The 20,388-nt window shown below is 32.1% G+C and overlaps 1 protein-coding gene across 3 annotated transcripts in view; it reads left to right on the top strand.

Annotated features, from left to right (window-relative positions):
• Window positions 1–20,009, top strand: part of LOC143060516 (E3 ubiquitin-protein ligase MARCHF8-like) — a 33,597-nt gene extending 13,588 nt beyond the window's left edge. For all 3 annotated transcript variants that reach the window (XM_076233610.1, XM_076233611.1, XM_076233612.1), the window contains exons 2-4: window positions 445–712; window positions 8,791–8,880; window positions 17,008–20,009. In XM_076233610.1, the coding sequence (XP_076089725.1) occupies window positions 455–712; window positions 8,791–8,880; window positions 17,008–17,379 (720 nt within the window). In that variant the 5' untranslated portion in view covers window positions 445–454 and the 3' untranslated portion in view covers window positions 17,380–20,009. The remainder of the gene's footprint in view (window positions 1–444; window positions 713–8,790; window positions 8,881–17,007) is intronic.
• The last annotated feature ends 379 nt before the right edge of the window (window positions 20,010–20,388 follow it).

The raw sequence follows: 20,388 nt of genomic DNA, 5'->3' as shown, positions 1-20,388 counted from the left end.
ATGTGGAGGGGTATCAGTTCATACATGTGGAGGGGTATCAGTTCCTTCATGTGGAGGGGTATCAGTTCATACATGTGGAGGGGTATCAGTTCCTTCATGTAGAGGGGTATCAGTTCATATATGTGGAGGGATATCAGTTCCTTCATATGGAAGGGTATCAGTTCATACATTTGGAGGGGTGTCAGTTCCTTCATGTGGAGGAGTATCAGTTCATACATGTGGAGGGGTAACAGTTCTTACATGTGGAGGGGTATCAGTTCATACATGTGGAGGGGTATCAGTTCATACATGTAGAGTGTATCAACCCAAACAGGTCTAAATGTAGCAGTTTTTACGTCAACATGAGTGTCAGTTTATACATTTAAATAGGTAGCAGATCATTCATGTAGATGGGTTTCAGTTAATACGTGACGTGTATCAGTGAACATTGATTTCTACTTGCAGCTGATGCAGAATGGCTGAAGGTGTAGACCCAAACTTAGCCCAGGCTGTCAGTTCCACCCTGACTGTTGCCAGTATACATACCATTGGTAGTGCCAACCTGACTCCACAGCTACAGAAGAAGTTTACGTCTAGAGAGAGTTCGATGACAGGGACAGATTTACTGCCAATATGTCGTATTTGTCAGATGCCTGGTGATGCTCAGGACCCTTTATTTTCACCGTGTCGTTGTTCAGGGACTCTAGGATTTATACATTTTTCATGTTTAAAAGTAAGTTGTAATTAGCAGCTGCAGTTTGACAAAAATTTTGAGAATTTGATAAAATTTGAATTCAGGGAGTGCTTCTGCATGTTCTGGTTTCTAAAATAGGTGTTTATTTATTTGTGTTCTTCTCCAATATGTTGTTATGACATTCACAAGAAGTTGTATTGAGCAAAACCTTTAAGAATTTGGGTCTTCAATGCTTGTCAACTTCCTACTTTTTTTGACCTTTTCAACTTTATTGGATATGAGCAACACTGATGAGTCTTTTTTTTAGATGAAACGCGTGTCTGGCGTTAATACAGAATTTTATTCTGGTATCTATGATGAGTTTGTGAAGAGGGAATACATGTATTTGGTTTATTTTTAGAGGAATACTGGGACCACTTAGTTTATTAAGGGGTTAATTAGGGCAAACTATGTGTTAAGATACATGTATATATGGGAAATACTTGGTTTAGTAGTTTTATCATATATGGGTTACAATGGGAAGATTATTTATATATCTACATGTAAAATATATATTTGAATTCCTTATTTGTTGTACATTAGTTTTTAGAATAACAAATTTAACAAATTTCACTTCCATCTATTGATAATGAAATTATTTTGATTATAATCTCAAGAAAAACAAGACTTAATATTGTACATGTTTGTACCATGATCTTAATATAAATAAAATGGACAGAAGATATAGCTTGTAGAACAACTATATAGGGCAGGATTTATCTATTATAAAAATTACTAACACAAATAACAGACTCCATAAAAAAACTATTTATTATAATTTTGATTTTGTTTCTGGCAGTGTACATGTACATGCATGTATACAAGTATTTAAATACCTGATCATTCTATTTTACGATATAAGAATTAGGTTTTTGAGGTTATGTACTTCTGTAGTATGATTAAATGCATCAACAGATACCATGCACATTTTAATAGGAAAACAAGTGCAGTAATTATTAATTTAACACTACATAGTCTGACATTAAATATAAAAAGTACATGTACAAATATGTAGGTGTCCAACTGTCCAATGTAAATGAATGTGAAAGGATCTCCTTTAGCGTGTTTAAACCCTCCAACCATTGCTTTTAGGTGACAACAGACACAAACTTTAAGTAGATGTTTTATCCATAAGATTGACCAATGGTTTTAGGTGACAACAGACACAAACTAAGTAGATGTTTTATCCATAAGATTGACCAATGGTTTTAGGTGACAACAGACACAAACTAAGTAGATGTTTTATCCATAAGATTGGCCAATGGTTTTAGGTGACAACAGACACAAACTTTAAGTAGATGTTTTATCCATAAGATTGACCAATGGTTTTAGGTGATAACAGACACAAACTTTAAGTAGATGTTTTATCCATAAGATTGACCAATGGTTTTAGGTGATAACAGACACAAACTTTAAGTAGATGTTTTATCCATAAGATTGGCCAATGGTTTTAGGTGACAACAGACACAAACTTTAAGTAGATGTTTTATCCATAAGATTGACCAATGGTTTTAGGTGATAACAGACACAAACTTTAAGTAGATGTTTTATCCATAAGATTGGCCAATGGTTTTAGGTGACAACAGACACAAACTTTAAGCAGATGTTTTATCCATAAGATTGACCAATGGTTTTAGGTGACAACAGACACAAACTAGATGTTTTATCATGTTTATCCATAAGATTGACCAATGGTTTTAGGTGACAACAGACACAAACTAAGTAGATGTTTTATCCATAAGATTGACCAATGGTTTAAGGTGACAACAGACACAAACTTTAAGTAGATGTTTTATCCATAAGATTGACCAATGGTTTTAGGTGACAACAGACACAAACTTTAAGTAGATGTTTTATCCATAAGATTGGCCAATGGTTTTAGGTGACAACAGACACAAACTTTAAGTAGATGTTTTATCCATAAGATTGACCAATGGTTTTAGGTGATAACAGACACAAACTTTAAGTAGATGTTTTATCCATAAGATTGACCAATGGTTTTAGGTGACAACAGACACAAACTTTAAGTAGATGTTTTATCCATAAGATTGACCAATGGTTTTAGGTGATAACAGACACAAACTTTAAGTAGATGTTTTATCCATAAGATTGGCCAATGGTTTTAGGTGACAACAGACACAAACTTTAAGTAGATGTTTAATCCATAAGATTGACCAATGGTTTTAGGTGATAACAGACACAAACTTTAAGTAGATGTTTTATCCATAAGATTGACAAATGGTTTTAGGTGACAACAGACACAAACTTTAAGTAGATGTTTTATCCATAAGATTGACAAATGGTTTTAGGTGACAACAGACACAAACTAGATGTTTTATCCATAACATTGACCAATGGTTTTAGGTGACAACAGACACAAACTTTAAGTAGATGTTTTATCCATAAGATTGACCAATGGTTTTAGGTGACAACAGACACAAACTTTAAGTAGATGTTTTATCCATAAGATTGACCAATGGTTTTAGGTGACAACAGACACAAACTTTAAGTAGATGTTTTATCCATAAGATTGGCCAATGGTTTTAGGTGACAACAGACACAAACTTTAAGTAGATGTTTTATCCATAAGATTGACCAATGGTTTTAGGTGACAACAGACACAAACTTTAAGTAGATGTTTTATCCATAAGATTGACCAATGGGTTTAGGTGATAACAGACACAAACTTTAAGTAGATGTTTTATCCATAAGATTGACCAATGGTTTTAGGTGACAACAGACACAAACTTTAAGTAGATGTTTTATCCATAAGATTGACCAATGGTTTTATGTGATAACAGACACAAACTTTAAGTAGATGTTTTATCCATAAGATTGACCAATGGTTTTAGGTGACAACAGACACAAACTAAGTAGATGTTTTATCCATAAGATTGACCAATGGTTTTAGGTGACAACAGACACAAACTTTAAGTAGATGTTTTATCCATAAGATTGACCAATGGTTTTAGGTGACAACAGACACAAACTTTAAGTAGATGTTTTATCCATAAGATTGACCAATGGTTTTAGGTGACAACAGACACAAACTTTAAGTATATGTTTTATCCATAAGATTGACCATTGGTTTTAGGTGACAACAGACACAAACTTTAAGTAGATGTTTTATCCATAAGATTGATCAATGGTTTTAGGTGACAACAGACACAAACTTTAAGTAGATGTTTTATCCATAAGATTGACCATTGGCATGAGGTTCACAATGGTAAATGAGGCATCTAATTGTACTAATTAGATATTATACAATTATAGCCTTTGTATAAGGTCGATACATATAGAATAATACATGGCAAAATCTGTATCGCATGCTGTATCACCACGAGAAACCAATATCAGTCCTGAGGGCCGAAGGTCCTGAGGGTTGATATTGGTCGAGTGGTGATACAGCATGCGATACGGATTTTGCCATGTATTGTTCTGTTTATCATAATATTTTAATAGAATTAGATTCATGGGATATCCCTTTTTTTAAATCGTCTGAAATTATAAGGTAGAATAGAATATTATGATTTTCTTGTAAATCTCCAGCTGACTCATCATTTTTTTTTTATAGATTTCCTTTTTGCTTAATATCCACATCCTAATGTCCCCTATAACCTTATTGCATTCTCAATATACATTTAAAACCATGTATATGTATTAAAATGCACCCACTAACAATACTGTCCTATTATTTCAACTTAAATTAATATTTATCAGAGATGTAGAAATGTTTAAAGTTTTATTGTTTATTTGACGATTATATTATTCATGATCATTTTAATTTTAATTTTAATTTTCTGACGAGGTAAACGAACGGCAAGAAAAATATTCCTTGAAAAGTTTGCTATTTATTTCTAACAAAATTAAAATAAAATTTGCATTTGTTTTTAATCCTTCAGGTAATGAAAACAAACTTCACAAAAATTAAAACTTCAGATATTTCTGCATCTTATTGTGTCTTTTTTATAAAAGTCGCTTCGAAAAGTATTGGGAAATAATTTTTGGAAAAATATCAATTTTAGTTGAAATGATATGACATTTGTGTTAGTGGGAACTCATTTTTTTCCTATGCAAGGATTGCAAATACAGCAACTGGACGTCATAGTCAAACATTGACGTCAATCGAATTATGACGTAACGCCAGGTATGCGATGCAGGTTTTGCGATGCAGGTTTTGCCATGCGATACGGGGTATGGGATACGGGTTATGCGATACAGGGTAGGTGATACAGACTGGAAAAAAGAACCTTTATTAGATATACAAAATAGCTGTATTTTGTACTAAATATATGATAAAAGGATATATTGACATGAAAGAAGTATATTGACTGAAGAGGAATTCAGAGGTCAATATAATTCTTTGTGTCGATATATCCTGTATTGACTTCATAAATAGGCTATAATTGTTATATTATTAATTTTCCAACCATGTATTTGTATCAAAATAGTCATTTGATTTGGTTGGAATTTTATAGATATCATATTGTCTCGTAGACAATATAGACAATATAAACAACATATTAGTTGTTATTTCATTTAGTTTTTTTTCTTCAAATAATTAAGGAATGACTGTAATATTTTTTCTGTCTATGAAGAAATAACATAAAAAAATTGGTGCACACTGAATAACGTGCGTAGCGGGTTATTTAACAGTATGCACCACATTTTTTATGTTATTTCGAATAGACAGAAAAAATATTACAGTCATTTCTTATAATTTAATTTAATTCTAAATTCCATTTTAAACGTAGAAAACCATGAAAAAACGTTGATGATGGTCACATGACTAAATTATGTCTATGGGCTCATAACAAAATAACGTCAGCCAATCAGAAGACGCGTTACATCCAAAATTAAATTATTCAATCATAGATATTTAAAAAAACAAACTTTTAACAATATCATGAAATTCATTACATGACGTCACAAAGTATATCGATTTTTATACGACCGCAAAAATTGAAAATTTTTTGGTCGTATTATATTGGTATGACGTTGGCGTCGTCGTCGTCCAAAGACACCTGGTTTTCGCACTCTAACTTTAGTAAAAGTGAAAAGAAATCTATGAAATTTAAACACAAGATTTATGACCATAAAAGGAAGGTTGGGATTGATTTTGGGTGTTTAGGTCCCATCAGTTTAGGAATTAGGGGCCAAAAAGGGCCCAAATAAGCACTATTCTTGGTTTTCACACAATAACTTTAGTATAGGTAAACAGAAATCTATGAAATTTTATCATAAGGTTTATGACCACGAAAGGAAGGTTGGGATTGATTTTGGGAGTTTTGGTCCCAACAGTTTAGGAATTAGGAGCCAAAAACAGGTCCCAAATAAGTATTTTTCTTGGTTTTTGCACAATAACTTTAGTACAAGTTAATAGAAATCTATGAAATTTTAACACAAGGTTTATGACCACAAAAGGGAGGTTTGGATTGATTTTAGGAGTTTTGGTCCTAACAAACTAGGGGCCAAAAGGGTCCAAAATTAAACTTTGCTTGATTTCATCAAAAAATGAATTATTGGGGTTCTTTGATATGCCAAATCTAATTGTGTATTTAGATTCTTAATTTTTGGTCCTGTTTTCAAATTGGTCTACATTAAGGTCCAATGGGGTTCTTCAAAAGTGATATGCTGAATCTAAACATGTACTTAGATTTTTGATTATGGGCCCAGTTTTCAAGTTGGTCCAAAATTATTATATTAAGTAATGTGCAATAGCAAGAAATTTTCAATTACACAGTTTTGCGAAATAGCAAGAAATCTTTAATTGCACAGTATTGTGCAAAAGCAAGAAATTTTCAATTGCACAGTATTGCCTGATAACAAGAAATCTTCATTTGCACAGTATTGTGCAATAGCAAGAAATCTTCAATTGCACAATATTGTGCAATAGCAAGAAATTTTCAATTGCACAGTTTTTATGAAATATTCTTTGAAGATTGCAGTTATCTTTCTTTGTCCAGAATAGTAGTTGAATCAACTTAATTCATTGTTTTATACAATATACAATATATATTCACTTTTACTACAAACTAATAAATTAAAAACAATCTTTACCATTCAGTGATTACAAGCACTTTTTTTACGTTTTAATATTTTATGATGTATTTAAATGAGTAGTTATTGTTGCAAACTCTATTAGAAAATTTGAATTGAGATCAGTTTTGGAATAAGGGAAAGGGGGATGTGATTTTTCTCATTTCAGATTTCATAAATAAAAAGAAAATTTCTTCAAACATTTTTTTGAGAGGATTTAAATATTCAACAGCATAGTGAATTGCTTAAAGGCAAAACAAATTTGTTTTTAGTTTCATTAGACCACTCTGTGTCAGAAACCTATGCTGTGTCAACTATTTAATCACAATCCAAATTTAGAGCTGAATCCAGCTTGAATGTTGTGTCCATACTTGCCCCAACCGTTCAGGGTTCAACCTCTGCTGTCGTATAAAGCTGCACCCTGCGGAGCATCTGGTTAGATATTCTCAAAATAACTGTGAAATATGCTTTTTGCTGTGCAATATGCTTTTTGGTGTCTGCCGTTTTCTATCTACCTTACATGTGGCTATCCCTAAACGAATCAAATTAGTTAAAATATATGAATTAATAATATAAGAAGATGTTGTATGAGTGCCAATGAGACGACTCTTCATCTAAGTCACAATTTAAAAAGTAAACCATTATCAGGTCAAAGTACAGTAAACATGTATAAATTGAATATTCAGTAAACATGTATAAATTGAATATTCAGTAAACATTGTATGTATGGTGTATTATTCAGTATAATGATGTAGTATATATAATAGTCAATGAAGCAACTATATTGTGCATCTAACCATGGAAGTATTATAAACCATGGAAGTATTATATTGACGTCAATATAATACTTCCATGATCTAACAAAGGTCAAATAAGTCGATTTAATCAATTATAGGTCACTGTACAGTGAGAAACCCTCATACCGTGACCTGAAAACTTGTTCAGCAATTCAAACCAGAAAACTAACACCCAAGTTTATAACAAAACAACAACTGAACTACAGACACTAGACTTGACAGGCATGTAAAGAATGTGGCAAGGTGGAACATGTTTGTGAGCGCTTAAACTTCCCCCTTACATTGAAAGATTGAAAAATGGTCTTTCCAGTCATGTCAGTGCTTTAATAACTTATGAACTTTTCAACTAAAGCTTTTCAAATTTGAATATGTTGCTACTTATAACAAAATAGAGGTCAAATGTCAAAATCCAGTTTGCTGTTGCTATGACAGCCTCTTGTTAATTAACTCAATTTGAGAGTACCGGGCCACATCCACTTGTATTTTTGTCCATCTGATGAGTTAAGCTTTTTACAACTGATTTTTATACGACTGCAAAAATTGAAAAATTTTTGGTCGTATATTGGTATCACGTTGGCGTCATCGTCGTTTTCGTCTTACGTTGTCATCGTCGTTGTCCGAATACTTTTAGTTTTCGCACTCTAACTTTAGTAAAAGTGAATAGAAATCTATGAAATTTTGACAAAAGGTTTATGACCACAAAAGGAAGGATGGGATTGATTTTGGGAGTTTTGGTCCCAACAGTTTCGGAATTAGGGGCCAAAAAAGGGCCCAAATAAGCATTATTCTTGGTTTTCACACCATAACTTTAGTATTAGTAAATAGAAATCTATGAAGTTTAAACGCAAGGTTTATGACCAGTGGTTAAATTTTTCTCATTACAGATTTAATAAATAAAAAGAAAATTTCTTCAAACATTTTTTTTGAGAGGATTAATATTCAACAGCATAGTGAATTGCTCAAAGGCAAAAAATATTTTAAATTCATTAGACCACATTCATTCTGTGTCAGAAACCTATGCTGTGTCAACTATTTAATCACAATCCAAATTTAGAACTGAATCCAGCTTGAATGTTGTGTCCATACTTGCCCCAACCGTTCAGGGTTCAACCTCTGCGGTCGTATAAAGCTGCACCCTGTGTGGCATCTGGTTATATTGTATTCATGTAAAGGAACTGTATTAATATAGTCATTTTCTTATAGAAATATAAAACATATACATGATCAAATAATTTATTACAGAGATGGATAGAAATCTCAACAAGGAAAAAAAAGAAGCAGCCAAGGTGTGAACTGTGTCATTATCAGTTCCATAGACATAAAACATTTAAGGTGAGTGTACAGTAGGATTATGTCATTATCAGTTCTATAGACATAAAACATTTAAGGTGAGTGTACAGTAGGATTATGTCATTATCAGTTCCATAGACATAAAACATTTAAGGTGAGTGTACAATAGGATTATGTCATTATCAGTTCTATAGACATAAAACATTTAAGGTGAGTGTACAGTACGATTGTGTCATTATCAGTTCTATAGACATAAAACATTTAAGGTGAGTGTACAGTAGGACTATGTCATTATCAGTTCCATAGATATAAAACATTTAAGGTGAGTGTACAATAGGATTATGTCATTATCAGTTCTATAGACATAAAACATTTAAGGTGAGTGTACAGTACGATTGTGTCATTATCAGTTCCATAGACATAAAACATTTAAGGTGAGTGTACAATAGGATTATGTCATTATCAGTTCCATAGATATAAAACATTTAAGGTGAGTGTACAATAGGATTATGTCATTATCAGTTCCATAGATATAAAACATTTAAGGTGAGTGTACAATAGGATTATGTCATTATCAGTTCTATAGACATAAAACATTTAAGGTGAGTGTACAGTACGATTGTGTCATTATCAGTTCCATAGACATAAAAAACATTTAAGGTGAGTGTACAGTAGGATTATGTCATTATCAGTTCCATAGACATAAAACATTTAAGGTGAGTGTACAGTAGGATTGTGTCATTATCAGTTCTATAGACATAAAACATTTAAGGTGACTGTACAGTAGGATTGTGTCATTATCAGTTCCATAGACATAAAACATTTAAGGTGAGTGTACAGTAGGATTGTGTCATTATCAGTTCTATAGACATAGAACATTTAAGGTGAGTGTACAGTAGGATTATGTCATTATCAGTTCCATAGACATAAAACATTTAAGGTGAGTGTACAGTAGGATTATGTCATTATCAGTTCCATAGACATAGAACATTTAAGGTGAGTGTACAGTAGGATTATGTCATTATCAGTTCCATAGACATAAAACATTTAAGGTGAGTGTACAGTAGGACTATGTCATTATCAGTTCCATAGACATAAAACATTTAAGGTGAGTGTACAGTAGGATTATGTCATTATCAGTTCTATAGACATAAAACATTTAAGGTGAGTGTACAGTAGGATTATGTCATTATCAGTTCTATAGATATAAAACATTTAAGGTGAGTGTACAGTAGGATTATGTCATTATCAGTTCCACAGACATAAAACATTTAAGGTGAGTGTACAGTAGGACTATGTCATTATCAGTTCCATAGATATAAAACATTTAAGGTGAGTGTACAGTAGGATTATGTCATTATCAGTTCCATAGACATAGAACATTTAAGGTGAGTGTACAGTACGATTATGTCATTATCAGTTCCACAGACATAAAACATTTAAGGTGAGTGTACAGTAGGATTATGTCATTATCAGTTCCATAGACATAAAACATTTAAGGTGAGTGTACAGTAGGATTATGTCATTATCAGTTCCATAGACATAAAACATTTAAGGTGAGTGTACAGTAGGATTATGTCATCAGTTCCATAGACATAAAACATTTAAGGTGAGTGTACAGTAGGATTATGTCATTATCAGTTCTATAGACATAAAACATTTAAGGTGAGTGTACAGTAGGATTATGTCATTATCAGTTCCATAGACATAGAACATTTAAGGTGAGTGTACAGTAGGATTATGTCATTATCAGTTCTATAGACATAGAACATTTAAGGTGAGTGTACAGTAGGATTATGTCATTATCAGTTCCATAGACATAGAACATTTAAGGTGAGTGTACAGTAGGATTATGTCATTATCAGTTCTATAGACATAAAACATTTAAGGTGAGTGTACAGTAGGATTATGTCATTATCAGTTCTATAGACATAAAACATTTAAGGTGAGTGTACAGTAGGATTATGTCATTATCAGTTCTATAGACATAGAACATTTAAGGTGAGTGTACAGTAGGATTATGTCATTATCAGTTCTATAGACATAAAACATTTAAGGTGAGTGTACAGTAGGACTATGTCATTATCAGTTCTATAGATATAAAACATTTAAGGTGAGTGTACAGTAGGATTATGTCATTATCAGTTCCATAGACATAAAACATTTAAGGTGAGTGTACAGTAGGATTATGTCATTATCAGTTCCATAGACATAAAACATTTAAGGTGAGTGTACAGTAGGATTATGTCATTATCAGTTCCATAGACATAAAACATTTAAGGTGAGTGTACAGTAGGATTATGTCATTATCAGTTCCATAGACATAAAACATTTAAGGTGAGTGTACAGTAGGATTATGTCATTATCAGTTCCATAGACATAAAACATTTAAGGTGACTGTACAGTAGGATTGTGTCACTATCAGTTCTATAGACATAAAACATTTAAGGTGAGTGTACAGTAGGATTATGTCATTATCAGTTCCATAGATATAAAACATTTAAGGTGAGTGTACAGTAGGATTATGTCATTATCAGTTCCATAGACATAAAACATTTAAGGTGAGTGTACAGTAGGATTATGTCATTATCAGTTCTATAGACATAAAACATTTAAGGTGAGTGTACAGTAGGATTATGTCATTATCAGTTCTATAGACATAAAACATTTAAGGTGAGTGTACAGTAGGATTATGTCATTGTCAGTTCCATAGACATAAAACATTTAAGGTGAGTGTACAGTAGGATTATGTCATTATCAGTTCCATAGACATAAAACATTTAAGGTGAGTGTACAGTAGGATTATGTCATTATCAGTTCCATAGACATAAAACATTTAAGGTGAGTGTACAGTAGGATTATGTCATTATCAGTTCCATAGACATAAAACATTTAAGGTGAGTGTACAGTAGGATTATGTCATTATCAGTTCCATAGACATAAAACATTTAAGGTGAGTGTACAGTAGGATTATGTCATTATCAGTTCCATAGACATAAAACATTTAAGGTGAGTGTACAGTAGGATTATGTCATTATCAGTTCCATAGACATAAAACATTTAAGGTGAGTGTACAGTAGGATTATGTCATTATCAGTTCTATAGATATAAAACATTTAAGGTGAGTGTACAGTAGGATTATGTCATTATCAGTTCTATAGACATAGAACATTTAAGGTGAGTGTACAGTAGGACTATGTCATTATCAGTTCTATAGACATAGAACATTTAAGGTGAGTGTACAGTAGGATTATGTCATTATCAGTTCCATAGACATAGAACATTTAAGGTAAGTGTACAGTAGGATTATGTCATTATCAGTTCCATAGACATAAAACATTTAAGGTGAGTGTACAGTAGGATTATGTCATTATCAGTTCTATAGACATAAAACATTTAAGGTGAGTGTACAGTAGGATTATGTCATTATCAGTTCTATAGACATAAAACATTTAAGGTGAGTGTACAGTAGGATTATGTCATTATCAGTTCTATAGACATAAAACATTTAAGGTGAGTGTACAGTAGGACTATGTCATTATCAGTTCTATAGATATAAAACATTTAAGGTGAGTGTACAGTAGGACTATGTCATTATCAGTTCTATAGATATAAAACATTTAAGGTGAGTGTACAGTAGGATTATGTCATTATCAGTTCTATAGACATAGAACATTTAAGGTAAGTGTACAGTAGGATTATGTCATTATCAGTTCCATAGACATAAAACATTTACGGTAAGTGTACAGTAGGATTATGTCATTATCAGTTCTATAGACATAAAACATTTAAGGTGAGTGTACAGTAGGATTATGTCATTATGAGTTCCATAGACATAAAACATTTAAGGTGAGTGTACAGTACGATTATGTCATTATCAGTTCCACAGACATAAAACATTTAAGGTGAGTGTACAGTAGGATTATGTCATTATCAGTTCCATAGACATAAAACATTTAAGGTGAGTGTACAGTAGGATTGTGTCATTATCAGTTCTATAGACATAAAACATTTAAGGTGACTGTACAGTAGGATTGTGTCATTATCAGTTCTATAGACATAAAACATTTAAGGTGAGTGTACAGTAGGACTATGTCATTATCAGTTCCATAGATATAAAACATTTAAGGTGAGTGTACAGTAGGATTATGTCATTATCAGTTCCATAGACATAAAACATTTAAGGTGAGTGTACAGTAGGACTATGTCATTATCAGTTCCATAGATATAAAACATTTAAGGTGAGTGTACAGTAGGATTATGTCATTATCAGTTCTATAGACATAAAACATTTAAGGTGAGTGTACAGTAGGATTATGTCATTATCAGTTCTATAGACATAGAACATTTAAGGTGAGTGTACAGTAGGATTATGTCATTATCAGTTCCATAGACATAAAACATTTAAGGTGAGTGTACAGTAGGATTATGTCATTATCAGTTCCATAGACATAGAACATTTAAGGTGAGTGTACAGTAGGATTATGTCATTATCAGTTCTATAGACATAGAACATTTAAGGTGAGTGTACAGTAGGATTATGTCATTATCAGTTCCATAGACATAAAACATTTAAGGTGAGTGTACAGTAGGATTATGTCATTATCAGTTCTATAGACATAGAACATTTAAGGTGAGTGTACAGTAGGATTATGTCATTATCAGTTCCATAGACATAAAACATTTAAGGTGAGTGTACAGTAGGATTATGTCATTATCAGTTCCATAGACATAGAACATTTAAGGTGAGTGTACAGTAGGATTATGTCATTATCAGTTCCATAGACATAAAACATTTAAGGTGAGTGTACAGTAGGATTATGTCATTATCAGTTCCATAGACATAAAACATTTAAGGTGAGTGTACAATAGGATTATGTTATTATCAGTTCCATAGACATAAAACATTTAAGGTGAGTGTACAGTAGGATTGTGTCACTATCAGTTCCATAGATATAAAACATTTAAGGTGAGTGTACAGTAGGATTATGTCATTATCAGTTCTATAGATATAAAACATTTAAGGTGAGTGTACAGTAGGATTATGTCATTATCAGTTCCATAGATATAAAACATTTAAGGTGAGTGTACAGTAGGATTATGTCATTATCAGTTCCATAGATATAAAACATTTAAGGTGAGTGTACAGTAGGATTATGTCATTATCAGTTCTATAGATATAAAACATTTAAGGTGAGTGTACAGTAGGATTATGTCATTATCAGTTCCATAGATATAAAACATTTAAGGTGAGTGTACAGTAGGATTATGTCATTATCAGTTCCATAGACATAAAACATTTAAGGTGAGTGTACAGTAGGATTATGTCATTATCAGTTCCATAGACATAAAACATTTAAGATGAGTGTACAGTAGGATTATGTCATTATCAGTTCCATAGACATAAAACATTTAAGGTGAGTGTACAATAGGATTATGTCATTATCAATTCCATAGACATAAAACATTTAAGGTGAGTGTACAATAGGATTATGTCATTATCAGTTCTATAGACATAAAACATTTAAGGTGAGTGTACAGTAGGATTATGTCATTATCAGTTCCATAGATATAAAACATTTAAGGTGAGTGTACAGTAGGATTATGTCATTATCAGTTCTATAGATATAAAACATTTAAGGTGAGTGTACAGTAGGATTATGTCATTATCAGTTCTATAGACATAAAACATTTAAGGTGAGTGTACAGTAGGATTATGTCATTATCAGTTCCATAGACATAAAACATTTAAGGTGAGTGTACAGTAGGATTATGTCATTATCAGTTCTATAGATATAAAACATTTAAGGTGAGTGTACAGTAGGACTATGTCATTATCAGTTCTATAGACATAAAACATTTAAGGTGAGTGTACAGTAGGATTATGTCATTATCAGTTCCATAGACATAAAACATTTAAGGTGAGTGTACAATAGGATTATGTCATTATCAGTTCCATAGACATAAAACATTTAAGGTGAGTGTACAGTAGGATTATGTCATTATCAGTTCCATAGACATAAAACATTTAAGGTGAGTGTACAGTAGGATTATGTCATTATCAGTTCCATAGACATAAAACATTTAAGGTGAGTGTACAGTAGGATTATGTCATTATCAGTTCCATAGACATAAAACATTTAAGGTGAGTGTACAGTAGGATTATGTCATTATCAGTTCCATAGACATAAAACATTTAAGGTGAGTGTACAGTAGGATTATGTCATTATCAGTTCCATAGACATAAAACATTTAAGGTGAGTGTACAGTAGGATTATGTCATTATCAGTTCCATAGACATAAAACATTTAAGGTGAGTGTACAATAGGATTATGTCATTATCAGTTCTATAGACATAAAACATTTAAGGTGAGTGTACAGTAGGACTATGTCATTATCAGTTCCATAGATATAAAACATTTAAGGTGAGTGTACAGTAGGATTATGTCATTATCAGTTCTATAGACATAGAACATTTAAGGTGAGTGTACAGTAGGATTATGTCATTATCAGTTCTATAGACATAAAACATTTAAGGTGAGTGTACAGTAGGATTATGTCATTATCAGTTCCATAGACATAAAACATTTAAGGTGAGTGTACAGTAGGATTATGTCATTATCAGTTCTATAGACATAAAACATTTAAGGTGAGTGTACAGTAGGATTATGTCATTATCAGTTCTATAGACATAAAACATTTAAGGTGAGTGTACAGTAGGATTATGTCATTATCAGTTCCATAGACATAAAACATTTAAGGTGAGTGTACAGTAGGATTATGTCATTATCAGTTCCATAGACATAAAACATTTAAGGTGAGTGTACAATAGGATTATGTCATTATCAGTTCTATAGACATAAAACATTTGTGGTGAGTAAAATGTGCAGTATGATTATGTCATTATTAAGGTGAGCTTGGAAGCAGAGTGTAAACTACCCGGTATGTCATTATGACTACCTCAGTTATCTGACCCTTGACCTAATATTTGTTTTGCCTTGGCAGAGTCGAGAAGACGAAATTAGGTAAATGTATGCTGTTTATGGTGGCTCCAGTGGTGTCAACAATATATTAGTTTGTGATACGGTCTCTATATGTGGACCCATTTGTCGAGGATTGCGGGAACGTAAAGCAATACTATTTGTTCTGTCGCCACTAACTACATGTATATGACATCACATATTTGTAAAATATTGTAACAAGGTTTATGCTTATACTTAAATAGAATATTGAACTGTACAGTAGTATTTTCTAGAGATCAACCTAGTCTTATCACAATGCCAAGTATACATCTCAAAACGTTACATTGGTGCCGTGACCAGGATGTCGAGGATTGTGGGAAAGTCTCATTTTGATCGGGATTGTTTGGCCTTGTAACTGTAGTTATTAATTACTGACTGAATATTTTGCATAACTGGCATTATGTACATATTAAAGTGTTCGCTATTTTCATTAGAAAATTTGCATTTTACTATCTAAATAACAAATAGGCGAGACATATCTCTCTGTTTCAAAGGTTTAACCCTTTCAACACTACACAGAAAAAATAGAAAAATGGCTGCTGCTGCTGAATTTTTTGTGTTCATTCATTAGAACAGTATATTCCTTTTCCGTCTTCATTTATTTTTCTGTTTTATCTGCAATATAATAAAGAAGACACCAGTTGCGTATTGCACCATACACAACGTATTATGTATTTGTCGCACTAATAAGTGGCTCCGTTCTCAAAATTTTCAGTCACCCTCCGTTTTCCCCCTTTTTTCTACGTCTCATAATGATCAATCAAATCATATTTCCCACCTGAATTAAATGTAATAAACACATTGAGATAACAAGAAACCTTTTAACTAATCGACATTGTCAGTTTCTCCATAGAAATGCTGAAATATTTACATATTTACAGCTTCGTTTCTGATTTACGCCATTTGCATTTGCTTAAGAGTCCTGATGAAAATTCCATTGTCATCGAAAAGCAGAGGTTGTCGGCGGCTTTCATCATGGCGTTGAAAGGGTTAAAACCAGAAATAAATGTCTACACATCATATTTCTATATATAGAAGTTAATTTTCCATTGCAGTTTAAGAACTGGAGGTTCCCAAGGGTGAACAATAGGATTTAAATGTCTACACATCATATTTCTATTTATAGAAGTTTATTTTCTATTTGCAGTTTAAGAACTGGAGGTTCCCAAGGGTGAACAATAGAGATAAATGTCTACACATCATATTTCTATTCAATCTGGTTGTTATGATTGGATGTGCTGTGGCTACAATTATGTGCTTTCTATCTGATAAAGGACAGATAACAAAGTTCCCTAAAAACAAGGTGGAGTTAACGACAGAAGAGATCATCACATTAGGTTGTGGAGTGGCATTCTTTGTGGCCTTTTTCATTGCAATGACAGTGGAGATAAAAGCTAAACACACTGTGTATAAATTGTGTATGAGATTTATTATGCATAACACAGAATGGGCTGTGGACTCTTATGATCGCAACAAAGACCTTGATATCAATAAACCTCCCAAAGCACAGTATGTTTAATGTACCTCATCTCTACAGATCATTATATATATTTTGTCAGAGTTATGTCCCCTGACTAGTGTATCCTTGATATTATCAATTTTGTACAAAGCAATCATCAAAATTATTTAGCTAGGTGTGTGAACCTATAAGATATGCATAGCTTACAAATGAGTAATTATGTTTTGTGCAATAGGAAGCTTCTATAAGTTTTGTATTTCTGATTGTGGTAAAAGAAATGTATAAACTCAACTATGTATTCATAACTTTTACTCCAACTTCCCTATCTTCAGATAAAAAAAATTAAGACCTATATTAAAGTAGAATTTGAACTTGAAATATGATGTGCATGTGTTTCAAAAGTCCATAATATATTTCACTCTGTTCAGATAGATAATTATCAAATGTAATTGATTTTTCAATTCTCTGTAGGCCTGTTCATTTCTAATGTTGATCGTTGATACACAACAACATGAATTAGGTCATTAATTTAATTATACATCCAAAAGTGACCCACATTTACTTTGTCTGTGTGTCCTAATCTGACTACATAAGTTTCTATGCTTCACAAAAAGTGATTCAGGATATATATACTTCATCTTTAAATTACAACAAGTTTAATTATCATGATTATAAGAAATAATCTTTCGATCTTGTAATGAATACAGAAATGTTAAGACTAAATATAGTATGTAACTTATCATTCATTAATAGACAACCCCAAAAAGTTTTTATTTTAAAAGTATTACTTTCTATGTTAACCATGATTCAGGAGTATAAATGTATTACTAGTTTTTTGCTCCTAAGAAGAACATTGACATTTTGTCCTGTGACTGGGTGTATGTTAATTTTGTCTGACTTTTTGTCTTGTGATTTTCTGTCCTCCAGTCATGCTAAACATGTTAAAAGTTGGTTATGTTTGTGTATATACTGAAAGTGATTGTTAAATAAGAGTAGATTAAATATGTGTGCAAGATAAATGTTTCAATATATATATATGTGCATGAAGTGTATACTGTATGTGTATATATTAATGAAGTTATGTTTGTAACATGAATGATTTGTTGTCGAGCCTGCAACTTTTGTTGCAGAAAGCTCGACATAGGGATAGTGATCCGGCGGGGGCGGCGTTACCTAACTTCCTAAAAGCTTTATATTTTAGAAGGAGGAAGACCTGGATACTTCATACTTTGTATATAGATGCCTCATGTTACGAAGTTTCCGTCAGTCACATGTCCAATGTCCTTGACCTCATTTTCATGGTTCAGTGACCACTTGAAAAAAAAGTTCAAATTTTTTGTAATGTTGAATTCTCTCTTATTAGAAGTAATAGGATAACTATATTTGATATGTGCGTACCTTGCAAGGTTCTCATGTCTGTCAGACAGTTTTCACTTGACCTCGACCTCATTTCATGGATCAGTGAACAAGGTTAAGTTTTGGTGGTCAAGTCCATATCACAGATACTATAAGCAATAGGGCTTGTATATTCGGTGTATGGAAGGACTGTAAGGTGTACATGTCCAACTGGCAGGTGTCATCTGACCTTGACCTCATTTTCATGGTTCAGTGGTTATAGTTAAATTTTTGTGTTTTGGTGTGTTTTTCTCATACTATATGCAATAGGTCTACTATATTTGTTGTATGGAATGATTGTAGGGTGTACATGTCTAGCGGGCAGATGTCATGTGACCTTGACCTCATTTTCATGGTTCAGTGGTCAAAGTTAAGTTTTTGAGTTTGGTCTTTTTATCTAATACTATATGCCATAGGTCAACTATTTTGGTGTATGGAAATATTTTATGATCTTTATGTCAGTTGCGCAGGTTTTGTTTGACCGTGACCTCATTTTCACGGTTCATTGCACAGTGTTGAGTTTTTGTGTTTTGGTCTATTTTTCTTAAACTATAAGTAATAGGTCAACTATATATGTTGTATAGAAGCATTGTTAGCTGTACATGTCTGCCTTGCATGGTTCATCTGACCTTGACCTCATTTTCAAGGTTCATTGGTCTTTGTTTAGTTATCTTGGTTAACTTTAAGTTTATGTGACAGTTGTTATAAAGCTTAGCTTTATACTTAGGACTATCAACATAATATCAATGATTACTATAGAAGGCGAGACATTTCAGCGTGTTCACTCTTGTTTGAAGATGGCTATTAGTTTGTGTGTGATATTTCTGTTATTATGTGTTTTTAATATCACACTATACATGAACTGATACACAATAGGCTTTAGTTTGGTTAGCTTATTACACTGACTTTATGTGTCAGAACTTTGGTGGATAGTTGTCTCATTGGCAATTATACCACTTACTTCATTTCAACTCTCAATATATGATTTGAATGATTGGAAGAAGTTGCCAAAGACTTGTTTATTATTATATTAAAATTGAATAACTTGAGATGATATGAAGGAATAACCAATTCTCACTAGTTATGGAGCCTATAAATAAACATGATATTCATGTGCAGTAAATGTTGAATATATAATTGGTGCTGTTTTGATGTATGATGTCATGGTTTCTATTGTGTTAACTGTTGATTGGAAATTACATTCAATATTTGAACACAAAATGTTTGCTATCGAAAGTTGTAAATGTTGAATGGATAACTGTTTGAAGTGTGTATTATGCTTATATGGTGTATCAATATATGATAACCTGTTGCAGTTTTATTTATGCTAAAAAGACTTATAAGGCCTAAACAAAATATGTGAGATAACATTCAGAAATTGTCCTGGAATCTGACAGATATAAATGATTTGAAAGATCTTAGAAGTTTTATAATAATAAAGAATAAAAAATGTGGCATCATTATGCCTTTTCTATTTCTGTAAGTTAAGTGCTAATTGTTTATAATTATAATGTTAGACCCCTTGTACTTAAGAAATGTATTATAATTAAGGGTATTGTATTATCTTACTCATTGTAATGGACTATACATGTATTTTGAATAGGCGATTTTGGTGCACTTTATACTAGAGATTTACCTTTACCTATATTTGTAATACATCTGATATATACAGAG

The sequence above is a fragment of the Mytilus galloprovincialis genome, chromosome 1 (assembly GCF_965363235.1).
Source record: "Mytilus galloprovincialis chromosome 1, xbMytGall1.hap1.1, whole genome shotgun sequence".
NCBI classification, from domain to species: domain Eukaryota; kingdom Metazoa; phylum Mollusca; class Bivalvia; order Mytilida; family Mytilidae; genus Mytilus; species Mytilus galloprovincialis.
Note: the sequence above shows the minus strand (reverse complement) of the source record. Positions and strands in the feature narration are given on the sequence as shown.